Source organism: Squalius cephalus (genome assembly GCF_949319135.1).
Source record: "Squalius cephalus genome assembly, chromosome: 3".
Lineage (NCBI taxonomy): Eukaryota > Metazoa > Chordata > Actinopteri > Cypriniformes > Leuciscidae > Squalius > Squalius cephalus.
Genome location: NC_137124.1, coordinates 35,924,353 through 35,947,727, shown reverse-complemented (window position 1 = coordinate 35,947,727; position 23,375 = coordinate 35,924,353). Strand labels below are relative to the sequence as shown.

Genomic DNA, 23,375 nt, shown 5'->3' with positions numbered 1-23,375 from the left:
CGGTGTGATCGTATGCTCCAGGGACTAGTCTAGACTGATCACACCGGTGTGATCGTACGCTCCAGGGACTAGTCTAGACTGATCACACCGGTGTGATCGTACGCTCCAGGGACTAGGCTAGACTGATCACACCGGTGTGATCGTACGTGCGAAAGGGTTAAACAACATTGTTGGAAACATTTGGGATAATGTAAGTACAAAAGTCAACAAGTCACATTTTTGGAAAGACGATCACTGTTTATCACAACATTAAGCTAAATTTCATCATTCCAAATTTATGAACATTTAAAAAATAAAGTATTAATTTATTTACAGTAAACAGCTTATATGAACACATTATTAACTGTAACATGTATTAACTATCAACATGTCTTATTTTGTTGACTGTAAAGTGTTTAAACACTATCTTACACACACATATATGTGTATGTGCACTACTACAATTTGAATCTGCAGTGATGTGTGATTGTGCGTGTGGGCTGAGGTATAACTGAATTTTACCATAAGAAAGGAGTAACCAATCCACAGACTTCTCCAGCCCTGAGGGCAGGTCGGTATGTTGAGATCTTGGCTGTGGACAGCGATTGCTTGGGATGGAGCCTCACACACTGAGCAGCGGCTAATGTACTGAGATATCTGCTGACCTGCCACAGGCATCATGGGAATGGGCGCAGAGGTGGACAGCCAATAGGATTTGTCATTCCGGCTAGCGTAGCGGCAGATTTCATCGACTGTGCAGTACAGGAAGGGGATGGTGCTGAAATATGGCAGACATGAGCCGGGCAATCCTGCGAGGAAGAGAAAATTTGAATTCAATTATCTTTCAGGGCGTCAGGCAAATCAACTCATCAGTTCATACATGTAAAATTGTCTATATTACACAGTGCACAATAAACTTATCTACAACAATATAATTCCAAATCCATCTATTCCAAAACAGAATTTTCAAAAATGGTATAATCCTTTTAAACAATTGAAAGCCCTTATAAAAGCAACCCTAGTGTCTCACCCAGGTCCTGGTTGTGTGCTTTCTCCTGCCCCTCCACATACAGCAAACTGTATCCCTCCCATAGCTTGGTCATGTCTTGAGGACACATGGGCACCTGGCTGGATTGACTGTGTTTCACCAAAGTATAACCAATACCATTACTGCGCACCGGTGGAGCAGGAAGACCTGGCAACCCTGGCTTGCCACGGAGTCCTGTGGAATGAGCGAATTTGAAAGACAATTACAGAAGGGAGGAGAAGAAATGGGTGAAAGCTATAGTGAAATCTACTGTTGCCTTACACCAGGGGTTTTCAAAGTGTGGGGCGTACCTCCCCAGGGGGGCGCCAGAGCATGCCAGGGGAGGCGAGGAGAGTGGTAAAAATGATAGCCTAATAATTAGTGTGTTTTTTAATATAAATTAGTGTAATTTTATATAATTATACATACATAATTAATACATTTAAAAAGTTAAATTGTTATTATTCTGAAAATAAGGCCTCGTTTACACTGCAGTGCATTGGGTAAGTTGTGTCAAAAGGGAGGCCCACTGTCTTAGACTTTGAAAACCCCTGCCTTACACACTTGAAAATATACTGTTGTTAATGAAATTTATACCTTAAAAATATGCAGTTACTGAAATGTCTACCTGATCTGACCGCTAAAACTTCTTTTTTTTTTTCGTTCTATGATTGAGTCATATTAAATAACATGACTTGATGGGAATAAAACAAATTAATTTAGATGTTACCACATAAAGAACATTTTAGGTTATCTGACAAAAAGTATTTTTCAGTGCAGAGTAAACAGTCAAAAGAAATACACTGGATCAGTGGGTCTCATCTGGTTTTGCATTTTACATTTTACACTTGCATGAAGTGAACATCTAACACAAAAATGTTTATTGCTAAGAAATATCGAAATATAAATACAGTACACTACCGTTCAAAAGTTTAGGGTCTGTAAGATTTTTTCATATTTTTGAAATAAGTCTCTTATGTTCACCAAGGCTGCATTTATTTGATAAAAAAAATACAGTAAAAAAAAATATTATTAAATATTATTACAATTTAAAATGTTTTATATTTTTTATATATTATAAAATGTAATGTATTCCTGTGATGCAAAGCTGCATTTTCAGCATCATTACTCCAGTCTTCAGTGTCACATGATTCTTCAGAAATCATTCTAATATGATGAACATTTACTATTATTATCAATGTTGAAGACAGTTGTGCTGCTTAATATTTTCCTGGAAACCATCATGCATTATTTTCAGGATTTTTTGATGAACAGAATGTTCAAAAGAAAATAATTTTATTTTAAATGGAAAACTTTTGTAACATTGTAAATGTCTTTATTGTTGATTTATTGATCAATATTGGTCAATTTAATGCAATAAAAAGCATAAAAGAATAATCTTAATAAAGTTTGAACCGACAAACAACCTTTTACATATGGTTAGTATATTTTTATTATTTCAATTGTGATCTGTTTTTGTTATTTTCCCTTTTGTCCATGATATACAGTAAATAAAACATACCTGTGAACCACTGGTCCAAAATGTATATAAAAACTGTAAAAGGTAAAAGGACATTCTTTGTACCTTGGTTTCCTGTGGGTCCTTGGGTTCCTGAAGTTCCAGGATCACCTAAAGTTCCTGGAGATCCAGCTGGACCATCTGGACCGGGTCTACCCACTGGCCCTCTGAGTCCCTTGGGACCTAAATGAATTTCAGAGGAATTGATATTTTTTGCTTTTTTCTTATCTTATGTGAAGACAAGAAAAAAGCACTCACCTGGAAACCCTGGAGTGCCTGGAGTGCCTGGCTGGCCTGGTATTCCCGCCTGACCAAAAGACCCATCACGACCTGGTGGGCCTGGAACCACCAATGGTATTTGGTTTGCATCAGGTGGGAACAAAACAGGACCTGGAGCTCCCTTAGGACCTGGATCGCCTGAGAGGAAGATAAACAAATGTTTCAAGAATGCTTATGATTTACATTATTACTGGTGTGCAAAACGATTTTTAAGATATATAAAATGCACTGTAATCTACTGACCATTTAATCCTTTGGGTCCATTCCTGCCATAATATCCTGGTTCTCCCGGGAACCCTGGTGGTCCACGTACACCACTAAAGCCAGGGTCACCTCTTTGCCCTTGTAAATCCAGATGAAAAAGAGAGCACAAAATAAACAAATTCCCAAAGCCTAGGGGCACAGCCGGTTCTACGGGGGTGCCAAGTACCCTTAAACGAAAGCAAGAGCACCATCAGTTGATACTGTAATAATATCATATTGGCGAAACTGAACCAGTATGTATTTGTGTTTGTGCTCAAAGGGTTTCTATTTACGTGTTTTTGCAGTGTTGAGCAATGAAGCCAATCACATACATGCCTGTTGATTTCTTGAGCGCAATAGCCAATCAGAGTTGTTTAATTTAGTCCGAATACACTTAGCTCAAACACCAGAGTTTTTCTTCAGTGCTGACTCACAAGTTCTGCACGCTTGTGAATCCTCTCATTATAACAAACCAAGTGTAGACATGATGCAAGTAAGAGTTTCATTGTGCAGTGTAGACAGCTTCATTGACTATAATGAAACTTTGTGAGATTGCAATGAACTGAGATGAGTGACAGCTTTTTAGTGATTTTAAATGGAGCGCTCTCTGCACGCATTTAGATTACAATATGTTTACAATAACAAAGTTGACATCAATGAATAGTTGACAACATTTTATGTTGTTTAATTTAATTTAAACACTGCCTACATCGTGGCATGATTATAATACATCACAATAAAGCGTTAATTAGCACAGCTACCATAGGTTTTCGTTTTGCCATTAGCATTCTCCACTTAATCTATGCTTCGGAAAAAAAATAGTGAAATCACAAATTACCAACTCTTCATGACATTGATGTTTGTGTACTATTCTGAAATAGCTTTTTTAGAACCTCTTTACTGGCAACACTAACTGTGGGCCTATTTCTATATAACACTGTGTATATTTCAGTTACTTTGCTTCTTGTTTTTACTTGACCAAAAAACTCCTAAGCGAATGGACAAACTTTTGTCCAGTTGTAATTTGTTAAATTCTTGTGTGCTTTTTTTTTCTTCCAGATTTGTTAGTTGTTGTTTATCACCACCACCATTTATTTACTTCATATTTATGTTAATGTTTATCACTATTCATGTTATACTATAGGAAATTGCAGTTCATATGAAAGATGAGCATTTTGAGTAAAAAATCTCAACCAGGGCACTAAAAGCGCCTGGGCTGGCCCTGTGAATTCCTATAAATAAAATTCAACAACAGAGTATGAGGCTGGAAAAAAATTAAGAAAGATGAACTTCACGTCAAAATAATAACAAAAGGAATACCTTTAAAACCAGAGCTGCCTGGTAATCCAGGGGCTCCAAAAGCACCAGGGGCTCCACGTGCTCCTGGTATTCCTGGTTGCCCTGGATATCCAGCATTTCCTCTGTCTCCTTGGACTGTTCCAGGGCCTGGTGGTCCAGGCAGGCCAGGAGGGCCAAAGGGACCTACAAATGATCCAGTTCAACTGATTTCACAGTATCACAAACACTATGGGCAACCGCCATTACAAAAGGTGAAGTTAACGGTAAAAGAGAAACAGATCAAAGTGGATATAACTGTTAGCCCTCTAGATCAAATATCTTTTAGTTTTAGATATATACAGCCTAAGAAAGGTTCAGCTTAATCTTAGAGAAGCAACAAAAAGTAATCAGAAAAAAGAACAGAGATGTCCTGTACCTTCTCGTCCATCTAATCCTGGAAGTCCAGGGTCTCCAGGAGGACCTGGGATATTAGAAGGACTAGGTGGCCCAGGGGGGCCAGGATTACCAGGGTAGCCTCTAAAACCAGAAGGACCTGAAATCCAAAATTTCACAAACATCAAATACATATGAAAATAAAACAGCAAAGTAATGACCCCATGATTGCTCGTTTTCTTGTTAGAACAAGTGGCCTTGTGGAAAGTAATGTAAAGTGTGATTCCCACTCCAATCTTCAAAGAAATGGCTAAATGTCTCAAATCTTCTTTCTATTTATATTTTATAATACAGTTTATATTAGTTGTTTGTATTTATGGAATATCCACATTTTTGTATACTCCTAATTTTGCTGGGGGACAATGGAGATTCTTGAGTATTGTTGAGTACGGACTGTCTCTTTCTCTCTCACACACACTATGTCGGCCATGTAAGTATTTTCTTCTGTTAAAGTGCAGTACTACCACTGACACATAAGTGGCAGGTAGACTATATAGACAGGTAAAATGCTTCTACAAAAACTATATGCATTAACCAATTTTCATCTACAAAATCAATAGGATAGAGCAGTAAATTTTCTGAAGCTACACTGAAGTCTATACAGGTCATTTTTGACCTGAACATAACGGGTGTATTTTTTATTTAAACAGTCCATTAGGTACATTCATTTTTACATCATTTTATTTTTATTTTATTTTAGTTCAGTTATTCAGACTTTCCTTTTCATTCAAATTAATTATTTTCTTTCCCTTATTTTCCTTTTATATAAGATATTCAGAAATGTTTAGTCGTCCATCCACACGATGAGTCTCACCAGTGTCTCCTCTGATTCCTTTCTCTCCAGGGCGACCAGGTCCACCAGGTTGTGATGAGCCTCTCTCTCCCTTCTGGCCATTCACACCAGAAGCTCCAGGTCGACCACCTTCAACCACGCCTGAGGATATATGGTAAATAAATAAGCAGTCACTAGGGTGTTTGTTCAGTTTTACAGCTTAATGTAGAATTTTATAATCAAAGGTTCGTCCGATTAATTTACCTGGAACTCCACGTGGCCCCTTGGATCCTGGAAGACCATCGAGTCCGTTTAAACCAGGTGAGCCTGGAAAACCTAAAGTAACAGTTGCGGTATTTCAGAAATGGATTCAGGTTGCTTTATTTTACTTTGTAGAGAGATGAAAAACTACAACAAAAAAAAATACATTTGGTTTTGGCAATATCTAACATTAAAATGGTACTAGTTCTTCAGTAACCTTTCACTCCTGGTGAGCCTGGAGTTCCAGGACGGGCTGCATCTCCATCACGCCCCTTCTGTCCTGGATAACCAGGAAGCCCCCTAATGCCTGGGAGGCCTGGTGAGCCTATGAATAAATAGAACAATACAAACCAATGACATTAGGGAAGAAAACAGCTTTTGAAGTAAAAACTGGAATCATTACTCCAGAATTATAAGGGTGGCAGCAAATTTCCACATACCAGCAAATCCTGGTGCTCCTGGCTCTCCAGAAAATCCTTTCTGGCCTTGAAATCCTATGCCTCCTGGGTAACCTGAATCACCTGGTACACCAGGAAATCCAGGAGCACCTGAAGGTAAAAGACAAAAATCTATCAATAAAACCAGACTGGAGTATAAAATACCAAATTAAATACAAAAAATATATAAGAGCTGATAAATAAATATTTTATATCCATAGCCTGAAAAAGTGTCTTTCTCACCTGGCAATCCAGGATTTCCAATCGTACCCTTTGGTCCAGAGGGTCCAGGTGATGTATATGAGTCCCCTTTCTCACCTTAAACATAATTTTTAGGGACATCAGTGATGGCTGCCTTCAGCCTACTATTCAACTATCTGCATTTGCAATATGTTGTGCAGGTCGGAAAAAAAGATCTTAAACGATTATTCTAAAAGGCACTGAAAGAGTTACACAGATCTCACCTTTGGCACCAAATTGTCCGTCAGTGCCCGGGAACCCTTGAACCCCAGGTACACCATCATCACCCTGCAGTGGAGAACAACACAAATTGTAAGACACAACTTCCTGGGTTAATCTCACAGTCTGAGAAGAACTCGTCCAGGTCATTTCACCCGGAAAAAAATAATAATAAAGAAAAACAAAAATAAAGGTCCCATTGCATGGATTATTTTAGAATGTTTCCTGGGGTGCCATTATAATGTTAGTATGTTTTTTTAGATCAAAAGTTGTTATAATTTAGAAATAAAAGGCATATTTCCTAGCCTGATTTTAGCCTCTGATTTGAACACTCTGTTTGAAGGGGCGTGTCTGCTGTGAGACTTCAGTGTAAACGCCCACTGCTGTGATTGGCTGACATGCTTGCATATGAAATATCTAGCATTACATGTGGAACACTGAACAAAAGGTTGCAGTGATGAGCATTGAGCAGATGACAACCTGTTGATCGCGTGAAAAAAGATCCTATCATTGCAATGCAGTTTCTGTACTCTCATTAATGCTTTCACCAATGCAAACATGAGGCAAGTACAGTAAGAGCTTCGTTGTGCAGTGTAACAGCGTCATTGATTTCAGAACGAGTTTTGGCAAGTGTCCAGATAAACTCGCGCTGTGTGACTGACAGCTTGGGTGATTGGAAAGGGATTGTTCTCGCTTGATCGCTTTCTGTATATATATATTAATCACAGTTTAAAGGTTGTATCAGCGATTTCAGGCCCAAACATAAATGATCACATTCATCTAATCTTTCCTAATGATCCGCTAGCTGCCTGCCCCATAAGCAGGCCGTCAAAAAAACGCATCTCTGTAGGCAGCCTAGGCCCTGAGATCTGCACACAAAAACAGTTGGTTTCACCAACCACTCAAAACCAAAATAAATAGTGTTCCAACCAATCACAGACAGGGGGTGGGTGTTGTGAGATTTTGCGCTCGTGCACAGCTGCCTATGACGGCTGCACGCGAAAACCTCACAACACCCACCCCTGTCGGTGGTTCTTCCGTTGAATTCTTTCGTTAGGAAAGATTAGATGAATGTGATAATTTATGTTTGGGCCTGAAATCGCTGATACAACCTTTAAGTAAGATTATTTTCATCCTACTAAGAGAAAGGACGTGAAGTTGATCGTTTAGTCACTGGCTTGATTTACTGACGCATAAACAGTATTGAATGACTTTGAGAGAAAGATTATCTATCTGAACTTGAACAATTACACATCAGACATTCACATAACCCACTGGTTCTTCAGAGGCTCGGATGAAGGAACTAAAAAAATACTTTTGTGTTCATTTGTACATCCAAACACTGAGCAACTGCCATGCTTCGCTCGTTTGCAAGCCATGATGTCTCTCGAGGAAAAAAACAATATTGTGCTCGCGGCCTCGCGCAGCTCATTTTCTCATGGGCGGCCCAAATTCTTTTTGCGGGTAAAGAAGAGAAAGGGGAGGTAACCTTTAGGTAACCTTAGATTTCTAGATTCGCCCGTCTGAGCTTTCATTTTCTCAAAAATACCCAGGGCTTGGTTTACACCCATCAAAACGTCTAGCCACTGGGGGACCATAGGCAGGCTAGGGAAACTCATACTAAGGTTAAAAAACCTCATAAAGTGAAATGTTCATGCAATGGGACCTTTAAGAAAAATTAAGACAGATTTTTTTTGCATTTGCATTGCGTTTAAAAGATTTCCCTTTTTAAATTGTGCCACTATATGTCTGTACATAACACATTTTAGCAAATGCTGATACCAATATAAATATTGGTGGATCCCTAGTAAACTTTAACATACTTAGACCTGTGCCTGAATACAGAATGCTTACCCTCAGGCCTGTTGGGCCAGGGAAGCCCATAACTCCAGTAGAACCTTTAGACCCAGGGAAGCCTGAGGAGCCAGGAATACCTGGGTTTCCAGGCTGGCCAATAAAACCTTTTACTTGGCTTGCAACACCAGGTGATCCAGGAAAGCCTTCACGTCCAGGTTGCCCCGAAAAACCCTTATCACCTGTTGAAAAGAGAAACACAATTCTTTTTACTGAAATTCTAATGACTGAATGACATCCACCCAAAACATTCATCACAAACTGAAAATAGATCTTTGCTTGTGAAGATTATGAAGAGTTATGAAGAGTCATTTAATTAAGTTGTGGTATAATAAAAGACACGTCCATGAACATTTCTATGCCACATAGCATGAATTGACTATTAGAAACTCAGGAAATGAGGCCTAACTGGAAGGTCTGTCCACTTTTTGTACCTCTTGGTCCTGGGAAACCAGGCAGTCCATCAGCTCCTGGGTCACCCACTTCACCATTTTCCAGCCGCTCTACCGGAAACGGAGGAGAAGGGGGACCTGGAAGACCAGGATCACCACGATCCCCTTTAACACACAAACATATGCAATTACTACAAACAATTTCATATCTGGCTTCTTTCTGAAGTATTGAATTCTTTATTGAGTGCCTTCTATGGTTTCACTTAACCAGAAAAAAATTATATCAAAAGATGTCCTGCAAATGACATCAATATACCTTTGAGTCCTTTTGATCCAGTTTCCCCAGGTAAGCCATCCCGCCCAGTGAAACCAGGTAAACCTTTAACACCTGGCCCACCTGGGACTCCAGAAGAACCAGGTAATCCTTGGAACCCCGACACCCCAAAAGACCCCTTCAACCCTTGAACACAGACAAAAAATATCTACATTATGGTAAAGACACACATGATAACGGCACAATAAAATAGTAGAAGTAAAATTGGCACATTTTCAATAGAATCAGACAAGGGGCATTTGAAACAATCTCAGATTCTTGTTGTCTTTCTAATAATGCACAGCATAACAAATTTCCATAGTGTGTTTTTAGTGACAGTAGAATCAAGATAAAAATTACTTAAAGGGGGGGTACCATGGTGTTTCATGTATTCAGAGTTGTTTACAGTGTTAAAGAGATGGATTCTCATGTTAAACATGGGCAAAGTTTTAAAAAAATATTTTGGACGAATAACGGAGAATTTCTGTGCTGAAAATCTTACTTCCGGGTTGGTACAAGTTTCGGCTAGTTTTTTTTTTATCGTGGATCTAATGACGTAGATAAGAGTGGAACTCCTTATATGAGCATTTCTCTCGGAAAAGCGCGCCCGCGCGCACGTCGACCAGAGGAGAACGAGACCGCGCACATCAACAGGAAATCATCGGCAGCCAGCGCTGCATAGGATTTGTTCAAGAATGTCTCCAAAAAAGTGTGTTTTTGGATGTGAGGGAAAGCTTACCGTGTCCAGCTTTCCAAAGAACCCAGTGTTACAGGAACAGTGGATGCAGTTTGTTTTTCCGGGGCAGCAATGGAGTGTAGGAAGTGCGGTTGTGTGTTCTGGCCATTTCAGTGACGAATGTTTTATTAACAAGGCTCAGGTCGACGCTGGATTTGCAAATCGTTTGCTATTAAAACGTGGAGCGGTCCCAGTGATAAAAGACCCCATTCATGTAAGTACAACTGGATCAGATTTCTGTCTTTTGCTGGAATTCAAGCACTACCGCTTGACTCTATAGCTCCGCCAGGACCTAGGCTTTTTCTGGAGAGAATCGGAAAGCTGTATTTTTCTTTTATAAATTTAATAAAACTAAACACTTTTTTGAGATATTAAGGATGCACTACTACTCTATAGGTACTCAAGATTAACATGAGATTAGGTGAAACTGTGCATGTTATGTACCCTTTAAAGGAACACTTCGACTTTTTGGGACTTTAGCTTATTCACCGTATCCCCCAGAGTTAGATAAGTCCATACATACCTTTTTCATCTCCGTGCGTGCTTTAAGTCTGTTTGACGCACCCACCGCTAGCCTAGCTTAGCACAAAGACTGGATGTAAATGGCTACAGCTAGCATACTAATCCCAATAAGTGACAAAATAACGCCAACATTTTCCTATTTACATGTTGCGATTTGTCACAGTGTGTACAAATAACAAGGTCATATGAAACACAGCCATTTTTTAAACGTTTAAATACTGGGAACTATTTTCTCAGAAGGCGAAGCACTGCTACTTGGGCGGAGTGATTAGCGCAGCACCCGAGACGCGCCGTGGTGAGGAGCAGAGAGTTCGCTCAGAGTTGGAATAATAGAGTCAGCAATTACTAGATAGTAAATGCAAAGTTTACAATAATGGGTGTTCGCTGTATTGTAAAGAACTGCGACAATAAACAGGGGAGACCAGGTAATACCATGTTTCATAGAATTCCAACCAAAAACGCTGACCTGATGAATCAATGGCTACTTGCTCTGGATATAGATCCAAACACACCTGTAGACATCATCAAGGACTATCGCGTTAGCTCAGAACATTTCACTGAGGACGGCTATTTTGAAAAAAATTAATTTGCCACACGGACCATGAAACGTGTGCTGAAGGATACGGCCATCCCATCGATAGTAAAGACAGGACAAAGTGGATCACCTGCGGCTGCGGTAAGTGTTCCGTTATGTTTTTAGATGTCTAGCCTACTGTTACAGTGCCATTAGCTAGATGTAATGTAACCTTAGTGACACTATTACATGAATAGGGTGCTCACTACTATTACAGTTGTTCCCGGGCTCCATGTATCCCCTGTAATGTTAGTATTGTGTTGTCACAAACGCGCTCTATCGCCCCAGTAACAAATAAGCGGCGCTAAAGGTAACTTTCAGGACTGTAGCCTTCAACTTGCTAATGAATTGGAGGGGGTGATGGGCAGTTTTCATTTTTGAGAAACAGTGACCTTGTTTGTGAAATAGTAGGCTAAGTTACTCCCGTTCTGATTCTCCCCTCAACCTCAGTCTGTTCGGCATCTTGTCTATCAGCTTGCAAAGTTTGTAACTCCTCGTCTGTGTATTCTGGCTCAAAACGATATGGTTCTGGATCTTGGTTTGATACCAAATAAAAATCCTCTGACAATTCCTCAAAGTCAGCCATGATCACGAATCATGTTCGCTACTAGTTAGTTAGTCACGTTGGTTTTGTTGACGGAGCGGCGCTTCTCGGGTGCTACGCTAATCACTCCGCCCAAGTAGCAGTGCTTCCCTTCTGAGAAAATAGTTTCCAGTATTTAAACGTTTAAAAAATGGCTGTGTCTCATATGACCTTGTTATTTGTACACACTGTGACTATACAAATCACAACATGTAAATAGGAAAATGTTGGCGTTATTTTGTCACTTATTGGGATTAGTATGCTAGCTGTAGCCATTAACATCCAGTCTTTGTGCTAAGCTAGGCTAGCGGTGGGTGCGTCAAACAGACTTAAAGCATGCACGGAGATGAAAAAGGTATGTATGGACTTATCTAACTCTGGGGGATACGGTGAATAAGCTAAAGTCCCAAAAAGTCGAAGTGTTCCTTTAAGAAGTGAATCTCGAGTACTTTCAAACAACAATAAAACTCAAATAAATTTAGAACAAGTTAATTCTGCAATCTTCATACCCTTTATTCCTGGTCTTCCTGGTATGCCTGGACGTGTTCCAAGGCCAGGGGGTCCAGGAGGTCCCCTAAATCCCTGTTGCCCTGGGATACCAGGAAACCCTGGTGTACCCTTTATTCCACCAGGCCCTGGAAGCCCCGGATCTCCTCTCATACCCTTCAGCCCAGGGAAACCTGTGGAGGAGAAATGAGTTAAAACATAATATTGGAATATTTTATATATATATATATATATATATATATATATATATATATATACAGTGAGGAAAATAAGTATTTGAACACCCTGCTATTTTGCAAGTTCTCCCACTTAGAAATCATGGAGGGGTCTGAAATTGTCATCGTAGGTGCATGTCCACTGTGAGAGACATAATCTAAAAAAAAAAAAATCCAGAAATCACAATGTATGATTTTTTAACTATTTATTTGTATGATACAGCTGCAAATAAGTATTTGAACACCTGAGAAAATCAATGTTAATATGTGGTACAGTAGCCTTTGTTTGCAATTACAGAGGTCAAACGTTTCCTGTAGCTTTTCACCAGGTTTGCACACACTGCAGGAGGGATTTTGGCCCACTCCTCCACACAGATCTTCTCTAGATCAGTCAGGTTTCTGGGCTGTCGCTGAGAAACACGGAGTTTGAGCTCCCTCCAAAGATTCTCTATTGGGTTTAGGTCTGGAGACTGGCTAGGCCACGCCAGAACCTTGATATGCTTCTTACAGAGCCACTCCTTGGTTATCCTGGCTGTGTGCTTCGGGTCATTGTCATGTTGGAAGACCCAGCCTCGACCCATCTTCAATGCTCTAACTGAGGGAAGGAGGTTGTTCCCCAAAATCTCGCAATACATGGCCTACATGTATATACATCCTCTCCTAAATACAGTGCAGTCGCCCTGTCCCATGTGCAGAAAAACACCCCCAAAGCATGATGCACCACCCCCATGCTTCACAGTAGGGATGGTGTTCTTGGGATGGTACTCATCATTCTTCTTCCTCCAAACACGTTTAGTGGAATTATGACCAAAAAGTTCTATTTTGGTCTCATCTGACCACATGACTTTCTCCCATGACTCCTCTGGATCATCCAAATGGTCATTGGCAAGCCTAAGACGGGCCTTGACATGTGCTGGTTTAAGCAGGGGAACCTTCCGTGCCATGCATGATTTCAAACCATGACGTCTTAGTGTATTACCAACAGTAACCTTGGAAACAGTGGTCCCAGCTCTTTTCAGGTCATTGACCAGCTCCTCCCGTGTAGTTCTGGGCTGATTTCTCACCTTTCTTAGGATCATTGAGACCCCACGAGGTGAGATCTTGCATGGAGCCCCAGTCCGAGGGAGATTGACAGTCATGTTTAGCTTCTTCCATTTTCTAATGATTGCTCCAACAGTGGACCTTTTTTCACCAAGCTGCTTGACAATTTCCCCGTAGCCCTTTCCAGCCTTGTGGAGGTGTACAATTTTGTCTCTAGTGTCTTTGGACAGCTCTTTGGTCTTGGCCATGTTAGTAGTTGGATTCTTACTGATTGTATGGGGTGGACAGGTGTCTTTATGCAGCTAACAACCTCAAACAGGTGCATCTAATTTAGGATAATAAATGGAGTGGAGGTGGACATTTTAAAGGCAGACTAACAGGTCTTTGAGGGTCAGAATTCTAGCTGATAGACAGGTGTTCAAATACTTATTTGCAGCTGTATCATACAAATAAATAGTTAAAAAATCATATATTGTGATTTCTGGAATTTTTTTTTAGATTATGTCTCTCACAGTGGACATGCACCTACGATGACAATTTCAGACCCCTCCATGATTTCCAAGTGGGAGAACTTGCAAAATAGCAGGGTGTTCAAATACTTATTTTCCTCACTGTATATATATATATATATATATATATATATATATATATATATATATAGGAAAGAATATTGGAAAGATCCTCAAAATTATTATTATTTTTTTTTAATAATTTCAGTTTTTTTATTTATTCTTTTTTATATGGGATAGTAAATGAACTCAGTATAAAGCTAAAACTTTACAGACAGTATACTTTAAACAACATGTAATTACCAAAAACAAGCAAATGCTAATGGATGCAATGTTTTACAATAACGCATTTAGTAAAAGATGCAATAAATGTTAACAAAAAACATTTATTGATACAGTGGGGGAAATAATTATTTGATCCCCTGCTGATTTAATTAAGGGTCTATAATTAAGGGAAATTAAGGGTCTATAATTTTAATGGTAGGTTTATTTTAACGGATAGAGACAGAATATCAACCAATAAATCCAGAAAAAACACATCATAGGTTATACATTGATTTGCATTTCAGTGAGTGAAATAAGTATTTGATCCCCAAGCAAAACATGCCTTAGTACTTGGTAGAGAAACCTTTGTTGGCAAGCACAGAGGTAAGACGTTTCTTGTAGTTGGTCACCAGGTTTGTACACATCTCAGGAGGGATTTTGGTCCACTCCTCTTTACAGATACTCTCTAAATCCTTAAACTTTCTTGGCTGTCGCTTGGCATGTTTTGGGTCATTGTCATGCTGGAAGACGACCCATCTTCAGTGTTCTGGCTGAAGGAGGGAGGTTCTCGTCCAAGATTTGACAGTACATGGCCCCGTCCATTGGCCCCTCAAAACAGTGAAGTCATCCTGTACCCTTAGCAGATAAACAGCCCAAAAGCATAATGTTTCCACCTCCGTGCTTAACTGAAGGGATGGTGTTATTGGTGTCATAGTCAGCATTTCTCTGACCTCAGTCTCATCTGACCACAGCACTTTCTTCCAAGATTTCTCTGAATCATTAGATCAGGGGTGTCAAACTCAGTTCCTGGAGGGCCACTGTCCTGCAGAGTTTAGCTCCAACCAGCTCCAAAAAGACCTGCCTGGATTTTTCTAGTAATCCTGAAGACCTTGATTAGCTGGATCAGGTGTGTTTAATTAGGGTTGGAGCTAAACTCTGCAGGGTTGTGGCCCTCCAGGAACTGAGTTTGACACCCCTGCATTAGATGTTCATTGGTAAACTTCAGACGGACCTGTACATGTGCCTTTTTGAGCAGGGGGACCTTGCAGGTGCTGAAAGATTTCAATCCATTGCGGCGTAGTGTGTTACCAATGGTTTGCTTGGTGACTGTGGTCCCAACTGCCTTTGAGATCATTAACAAGCTCCTCGCGTGTAGTTCTGGGCTGATCCCTCACCTTTCTCATGATCATCCTTACCCCATGAGGCGAGATCTTGCATGGAGCTCCAGATCGAGGGGGATTGATGGTTATTTTGTATTTCTTCCATTTCCTAATAATGGCATCAACAGTTGTCTCCTTCTCACCAAGCTTCTTGCTGATGGTCTTGTAGCCCATTCCAGCCTTGTGCAGGTCTACAATCTGGTCCCTGATGGCCTTTGACAGCTCTTTGGTCTTGCCCATGGTGGTGGAGAGGTTGGAATGGAAAATACAGATTCTGTGGACAGGTGTCTTTTACACACATTACGAGCTGACATTAGGAGTACTTTCTTAAAGTGACAGATTGTGCACATAACCAATCTGTGGGAGGCAGAATTCTTGCTTGTTGGTAGGGGATCAAATACTTATTTCACTCGATCAAATGCTAATCAATTTACAACCTTTATATAATGTGTTTTTCTGGGTTTCTTTTGGTTGATATCCGTTAAAATAAACCTACCATAAAAATTATAGACCCTTCATTTCTTTGTAAGTGGGCGAACTTACAAAATCAGCACGGGATCAAATAATTATTTCCCCCACTGTATTTGTTGTACTGGTTGAACATATAACATATTTCACAATTTTGGAAATGCCAGGTCAAAGTAAAGGCTAATTCTAGACAGTACTAACAGCTGAAACATAAAACATTACTTTCATGACTAACTAAAGATGCTGTTGTTATAAGAAGGTGTGTTTGTGGTTAAAGGCACACAAGCACATCAGAGTTATAGCAGCGTAACAAGTTCTGAGGCTAGATTGTTAGATGTTGTTGCTCAAATTCAGTGAACCTGAAGATTAGTACTTAAAACACACATGTTTAAGGCCATCTTTTAAGTGTGAGCGTACTATGTGATGCCAGCTGGTACACAAACACACAAAAAGATGTACAAGTGCAGTTTAAACCATTCCATTGATAAAAGACCATGGATAAACTTTCTTAATACATGTTCAATCTAAGAAATTAGAAAGTGAATTCTACATTATTACTATAAACAAACAAATATCTTAGCTTGACATAGAGGCTTAAAGATCTGTAACCCTAAAGGGATAGATAGTTCACCCAAAAACTCTGTCATATACTCACCCTCATGCCGTTCCAAACTCATAAGTCATCAAGATAACTCATTAGTTTGAATCATCTTCAAACACAAATGTAGATATTTTCAATGGAACCTGAGAGATTTCAGTCCCTCTACTGAAAGTCTATTAACTTTGAATAGAGAAGTTTAATCCAAGACTTCTGAAGAGACAAGATCACTTTATATGATGAGCAGATTTCATTTAGGCTTTTATTCGCATATAAACAATGATCAACGCACATACATAAAGCACATCAAATATGGTAAACGGAAGCTCGACCATACTTTTTTGATGCGTGATAACAAACCTCATTGATCAATGTTTATATCTGAATAAAAGTCTAAATTAAATCATATAAAGTGATCATGTCTCTTCAAAGTTTTAGTGTATTGGACTTAAAATGGAGAGACATGGAGAAATCTCTCAGGTTCGATTAAAAATATCTCCATTTGTCTTTCCGAGATGAATAAAATCCTTATGGATTTGGAACGAAATGAGAAAAAGTGAATAATGATAGAATTTTCTTTTTTGGCTGAAAAAAAAAGTTAATGCATGCTCCCCTGCACTCATTGCCTTAATTGGGAGGACTGGAAACACAAGGAAAGACAAGTGCGTTAAAAGGTAGCAAGGCAAGAGTGCGAATTGTGTGTTAGATAAACATTAACACTATATTGCAGGGCATTAGGGAGGACAATATTTCTCACCTTGACAGCCTAGTGAGGTGACCCAACACCAAAAATAGAAGAGTGTGACACCACAAATGGAAGGACGGGAGGGTGGAAATGATGGTGATGAAAAAAGAGAAAGAGTGGAGGATGACCATAAAGAAAAGAATAATGAAAACAGAATTTTTTGAGAAGAAGATCAGTAAACACAGGCTGACATAGACTGATAAGAAGAGAACGAGCCAACAGTGAAATATTTTACTCCAGTAGTTCACACAATGCTCACAAGAAAACAAGTTATCCAAACCATAAGGTTATTCATGGTGTATAATATAGATTGTAGAAGAGATTCCTCAGGATTAAGTCTTAGAAGCTGGGTAGAACTTCCAAAAATTGAAATGTGAAAGGTCCTAGTGATATAATCGCTCATTATGGAGCTCAAGGTAGAGTTTACGCTAGGATCTGAGCAGCTCTGGTTGAACGAATACTATTAGACAAAACACCAAAATTGATGTTTCATGAGAATGAGAAGAAATTTTCTTACCTGGAGGTCCATTAAATCCTTTAGCTCCAGCTGGCCCCCTGGGACCAGGGATACCCCCGGGAGGGATTTCTCCTGGTGGACCTATGGGACCTACGGGACCAGGTATTCCATCCACACCTCGCTCACCCTTTACGCCAGGAATGCCACTGAATCCATCATTACCTTAGGAGGAATCCATTAGTACTAATGCTTGATATCCATATGACTGGTGATAATGGTGTTGAGAGTAGCTTTGTGAAAACTACCTAAAAACATCTCATCAAACTTACCAGGCCTCCCAGGTAAACCAGGTGTCCCAGGTGGACCCTTGTCTCCTGGCTCTCCTGGTCTCCCTGGAGAACCTGGACCTCCAGGGGTGGCCCCAAGCACCACACCGGGTTCTCCCTTAGCTCCTGGCACACCTGGAAAACCATCTCTTCCTGGAGATCCTGATAAGCCAGCATTTGTTGATCCTGGTAAACCTGTATCTCCTCTGCGTCCGGGGAAACCTAACCATAAGTTAGAGTTAGAAAGCTATAATGCAATTATACCTTTAAATGTATGGCTAAGCAAGTTGACTAAGTATTATGTGTAGGATTTGTGGTTAAATGGCACCTATAAGCACCCATTCACATTTAAGGGTGTAATCTTACCCTGAGGTCCTGGTTGACCTCCAGAACCTGGTTCTCCTCTCTCACCTTTAGACCCACCAAACCCTGGGCGCCCACTTACTCCTGGGGAACCAGGCTGACCCTTTGGCCCTTACATATACATGAACACAGACGTGAAAAAGAACATGTTAAAACATGTTAGAACAATGTGAAATAACTCTTTATAATTAAAATACTACCATTTTCAACGTTCATATACTTTTATACAAATCAATTACCTGGCACCCCGGGACGTCCAGAGAATCCTGGATCTCCTTGTTCACCAGGAATCCTACAGGGCAGTGGTGTTCCTGTTGACATCCATTTCATTGTCAAAATCATATAAAACTGTCAATGATGCCCCATTCAACACACACACACCTTACATCTAACCCTGACAAACTGTATAAAGGTATTCTGCTCTAAAAAGACAGTATTAAAGGTGGGTGTTTGTGTTAATTGTTAGTTTAAAAAATGTCTCTAAATATCTAAGATCATTGAATGTTGGCTGACAAGAAAAAGGACAGGAGGGAATATATTTAACTATGCAATTACATTACAATCCAGCATTACAATTTCATGAACTGTACAGAAAATGAGAGTGATTCAAAAACATATATAACTGACTGACAAATAACACACTTTAATATTGTGGAGGGCATTTCAATTTACTTACAGCTTTGGATAAAACATTTAAAATGTTTAAAATTTTAAAACAATTTTAAAAACAGAAATTTTCTTGTTGAAACGCTTACAGTATATTTCTTCTGTAAAAACTAAATGTTTTTTGAGCTGTAAAGTTGTCCAAATCATGATTACCAACATAATACCTGTAGGTGTATTTGTCTCTTTGTGTGTAGGATGTAAAAGTGTTTATTGGTTTTACATGGTCATAACAGGAAATCTTGTAAATAACTTTACACGTTAGTAAGTGACAAGGTTTTATGTAATTACATTCCTCTAGGCTCCTAATAATACTTAACAGTGTGTATTTTAGTGTTCCAATGCATTGCTGCATATACTTTTATTGTTTTATATTAGTGGATGTACAGTAAAGACAATTTTTTATTGTTTTCTACAAACTGAGGGATAAGTCAGAAATCTTTTTATGGTAATTGATAGTATGTCATGGGTGTCTTTGATCAAGCTGAACTAGTATTGGGACTAATGTCACTACAGTGAGTATGCAAAGCGAATTTGAGTAAAAAGCCTTCGATGGTGTATCAGTCTCTTCAAAATATAAGAAATTTTTATTTTCATAACTCAAAAAAAAAAAAAAAAAAACCCACCCTCCCCACAGTATAGCCAGCATATAATGGCTAATAACATGCACAAAGACTGTTAAATGACTGGCAAAAGAGGGCTGTTTTATGGCAACTACTACTTTTCCAGAATGGCAAGCATCTAACTGAATTAGATACCTCAAGCTATAGGAAAGTCATAATGAAAGTATGGTCAGATTTGGTGGACACTACAGTTAAGCTGTCTGATACAGTCAGGCCATTGGAAAATGATTTATTTTATACTGGCTGCAGCTCTGGGCTTCTCATCTCACCTCCCTCTTCCAAAGAGGCATCATTAAGCCCCGCCTGCCCACAGCTGTCACCTAGTCAGACAACATGCAAGGGCAAGAGAGATTGCAAGAGAAGCTGTCAATCAATCGATTGATGAATCAGTTCATTCGGGCAGCATCATCAAGAAATCAAATGCATAAGCATGAAAATGATTGTACCTTTAGTAGAGAAATAAAAAGCTCATTCAAATATTCCAGCACATTCGGTTAAAGCAGTGCAAATAAAGAAATCAAAAGGGGAACATGTGCATGGCTGTGTCAAAGCCATTCCATTGCTAAGAGAGAGATGGAGAGCATGCAGAAGAAGTGAAAGGATTTGGGGATTCAGACATGGATGTTAAGACTTATGATTTAATTGTATCTGCTCAATTTCTCTCCGAATGGAATGGCTTGCAAAGAGGTAAAAAGTTATGTTAGGCACAGGCAAAATGTCAAGATTCATTTGCACACCCATTCACACTCGTGCACATCCAACGCTTGACAAGATGAATGCTTGTCAAGATGAAATGTAGCAACCTCTAAACTGAAGCTCTTTCAAACTAGCTCATCTTATACTGTTCAATTATGCAATTCAGGATACCTACAGGAAAAAAAACACTGAATATTTCTCAATCCACTGAAATGAGGAAAGATCATGGCAATCTAACTAAATTAACTGTAAGACTGTTCTCTGGGTTAAAAATGACCAAATGTGCCTTTTAAACCACTGTACTGAATAAACTAAGCAATGTAAACCCACAAAACAAGCTAAATATGCCAAATTTATTTAAAAAGTGATAAAAACGACATCTTATGACATCTTGTGATGCATTTCTATTGTATTGGCTAATACATACTCAATATTAAACCGTATTTCTGCATCATCAATAACTACATAGGTTTAATTAGCCTGTATGTGGAGTCGTAACACTGTTTTATGCATGTATTCAATATATAACTGTTTACATTAAATGCTTATATTGACAAAAATGCTCTTTATCCACCCGTTTACATTCAATTGTGTATATCCAATTCACAATGTATGAATATTTAAGCTACATAGTGGCTACATAGTACATACTTTAATAAATGTATCACATACAGTTTATGTGATATTATTATTCAATAATAATAATAATAATAATAATAATAATGACATAAAAATGTAGAAATAATGTCATGTAAGCTGTATAATTTATTTTGTATATAATAAACTATTTCATTCTGTGTAGTTATTGTAAAGTGTTACTAAAGTGTTTTTTCTACTTACCTGGAGAACCTGGAAGTCCAGGTGATCCAGGAAGACCATTGAATCCAGGATCACCTTGTGACCCTTTGAACCCAGCTACACCAGGATAGCCAATACCAGGATCGCCACTCGAACCGGGACGACCTTTGGACCCTGGGATACCAGGAAAACCTTTATCTCCAGTCACCCCAAAACCAGAGTCCCCCTGTAGAGAAAGAACTTAGAAATTTAGATATGTTTAAAAATGTAGATGTCAATGGCTGAAAGTTGTTCTAGAAGCAGAATTACAACAAGAAATAATTTTATAAAACAGTTACTGGTGCCAAATAGGGCCACATATCTTCTTTGGCAGGAACAACGGAGCTTATGAAATGAAATGATAGAAAGGAAAATGAAAATCAGCCTATCTACTCACAGGTGGACCTGGTTGTCCAGGGAAGCCAGGAGATCCATCCCTTCCGGGGTTGCCGCTTGCTCCAAGTGGCCCAGGAAGACCCTGTTGACCCAAATCACCTTTTTGTCCTCTACCTTGGGGGAAGAAAGAATTACCTTTCTCTCCTTTACGCCCATAAAAGCCTCTTTCACCCACACGACCCTAAAACAAAGCAAGACTCAATTAAAATTAAGCAATATTTAGGATGTTTCCTGATAATCCCAATTAAAACCTCAAAGCAGTTCCTCCAGTTTTTTGCGATTCCATGATCGATGAATACAACGCAAACTCAAGAATTTTGTTTTGTTTTGCAAAAGTCTGGAAATTACCACCACAACATCAGTCATTTTGATAGCAATTTCTTTTTTTATCAGTCTCTTACATCAAGACCCTGTGATCCACGGGATCCTGGGAAGCCTTGGTCACCAATTTCTCCCTTCACACCATCAGCTCCAGGGAAACCTGAGGGCCCTGGAGGCCCTTGACGTCCCTGTGCACCCGTCGTTCCTCCACCCAAACAGTTGCAGTCACCATTTTCTCCTGCAGGGGCACAGGGTCAAGTAGGGAAGAAGTCCATGTGTGCCATTATTATTATTTTCTAATTTAAACTCAATACTTCTCATTTCAGTTCTACAAAAGAGTTCCTTACCTTTAAACCCTTGAAAGCCTCTTTCTCCAGCAGGTCCTCTTGGACCAGGCTGACCCGGAAAACCAGCTAGTGCAGCAGAGAACGTGTTTACTAGAAAAAATTAAATAAGAAGCAACCATCAGCTTATCTCATGATCTACATTTATCAAGTTTTGTTACTATAAAAAAAAGTGGTTACTATAAAAAAAGTGGTAACCTGCAATTGCTAATTCAAGTGAAGTGTTTCTACTTGATCTAAACAATAAAAATGACTTTTGCTGGTGCAATCTAATTTGTCAAATCTTGATTTAATTTTGACTTGAATGAAACCAGTAAAGTTAGATGTTACGACCCAAAGCATATTTTTAGGTTACTTGAAATTAAAAAGATGATGACCATCACATGCAAAAGCTTACATGAACTGCCCGGTGGTCCAGGGAGACCAGGAAATCCAGAAAGGCCCTGATTTCCGGGACGACCTTCAGAACCAAATGCATCTCGACCTGGGTTTCCCCTCTGTCCTTTGGGTCCACGACTACCAGGGAACCCAGAGATGCCAGGACGACCTGAATAGACAACGCAGATTAAGAGTTAAAATTATACTGACATATACAGTAAATTCTGCAAAACTCACTGCCATGACATTAGAGTGTTGTGGATGGTTGCCAGGGTATTGCTATGTGGTTGCTAATGAATTCTGAGTGATTGTTAGCATGCTGCTATGAAGTCGATACTGTAGGGTTCTTTTTTAATGAATTGAGACCATATAGTCTGATTATTGTAGTAAAACTGATTCCTGAACAAATGACTCTCATGAGTTAGCTCTGAAAAAAGCCATTAAAAAGTCTGCATAAACACCTTGTGCAAGTATTGATTTAAATGTATTATTGAATTTGTCATTATTTTACAGTGTAATTGCATTTATTTTCCCCCCAAATATTTCTTCCTCAAAAATACTAAAATAATTGTTACATTTCTCTTAATTCCCATCCCTTGTGATTGCACAGGTGTTCAGATAATATGGTAATTAGATATGACTCAGATCCCTCCTTTACTGTAATTCTATGAGATTGTTTTTGTCCATTTTTTGTCCTAAAGAAAAAAAATTAGGTCTGATCACTTAGAAAAGTCATAGCACATTCTCCTCAACAAGGTGCATGATTGCAGTCATAAAGCATTA

General features: G+C 39.2%; 1 protein-coding gene across 2 annotated transcripts in view; it reads right to left on the bottom strand.

Moving 5' to 3' along the window:
- Window positions 1-23,375, bottom strand: part of col4a6 (collagen, type IV, alpha 6) — a 110,381-nt gene that overhangs the window by 4,706 nt on the left and 82,300 nt on the right. The window contains exons 19-45 of one of the 2 annotated variants that reach the window (XM_079866208.1): window positions 22,612-22,761; window positions 22,218-22,307; window positions 21,951-22,108; window positions 21,551-21,730; window positions 21,157-21,340; window positions 19,890-19,940; window positions 18,574-18,645; window positions 18,338-18,445; window positions 17,975-18,193; window positions 17,706-17,867; window positions 12,191-12,361; window positions 9,270-9,413; window positions 8,996-9,118; window positions 8,562-8,743; window positions 6,713-6,776; window positions 6,492-6,566; window positions 6,252-6,359; window positions 6,029-6,136; window positions 5,815-5,886; window positions 5,593-5,712; window positions 4,762-4,878; window positions 4,368-4,529; window positions 3,048-3,146; window positions 2,784-2,942; window positions 2,592-2,708; window positions 1,010-1,201; window positions 502-788 (exon numbers count right to left, since the gene is read on the bottom strand). In XM_079866208.1, the coding sequence (XP_079722334.1) occupies window positions 502-788; window positions 1,010-1,201; window positions 2,592-2,708; window positions 2,784-2,942; window positions 3,048-3,146; window positions 4,368-4,529; window positions 4,762-4,878; window positions 5,593-5,712; window positions 5,815-5,886; window positions 6,029-6,136; window positions 6,252-6,359; window positions 6,492-6,566; window positions 6,713-6,776; window positions 8,562-8,743; window positions 8,996-9,118; window positions 9,270-9,413; window positions 12,191-12,361; window positions 17,706-17,867; window positions 17,975-18,193; window positions 18,338-18,445; window positions 18,574-18,645; window positions 19,890-19,940; window positions 21,157-21,340; window positions 21,551-21,730; window positions 21,951-22,108; window positions 22,218-22,307; window positions 22,612-22,761 (3,674 nt within the window). The remainder of the gene's footprint in view (window positions 1-501; window positions 789-1,009; window positions 1,202-2,591; window positions 2,709-2,783; window positions 2,943-3,047; window positions 3,147-4,367; window positions 4,530-4,761; window positions 4,879-5,592; window positions 5,713-5,814; window positions 5,887-6,028; window positions 6,137-6,251; window positions 6,360-6,491; window positions 6,567-6,712; window positions 6,777-8,561; window positions 8,744-8,995; window positions 9,119-9,269; window positions 9,414-12,190; window positions 12,362-17,705; window positions 17,868-17,974; window positions 18,194-18,337; window positions 18,446-18,573; window positions 18,646-19,889; window positions 19,941-21,156; window positions 21,341-21,550; window positions 21,731-21,950; window positions 22,109-22,217; window positions 22,308-22,611; window positions 22,762-23,375) is intronic. The other variant, XM_079866209.1, reaches the window with a different exon arrangement.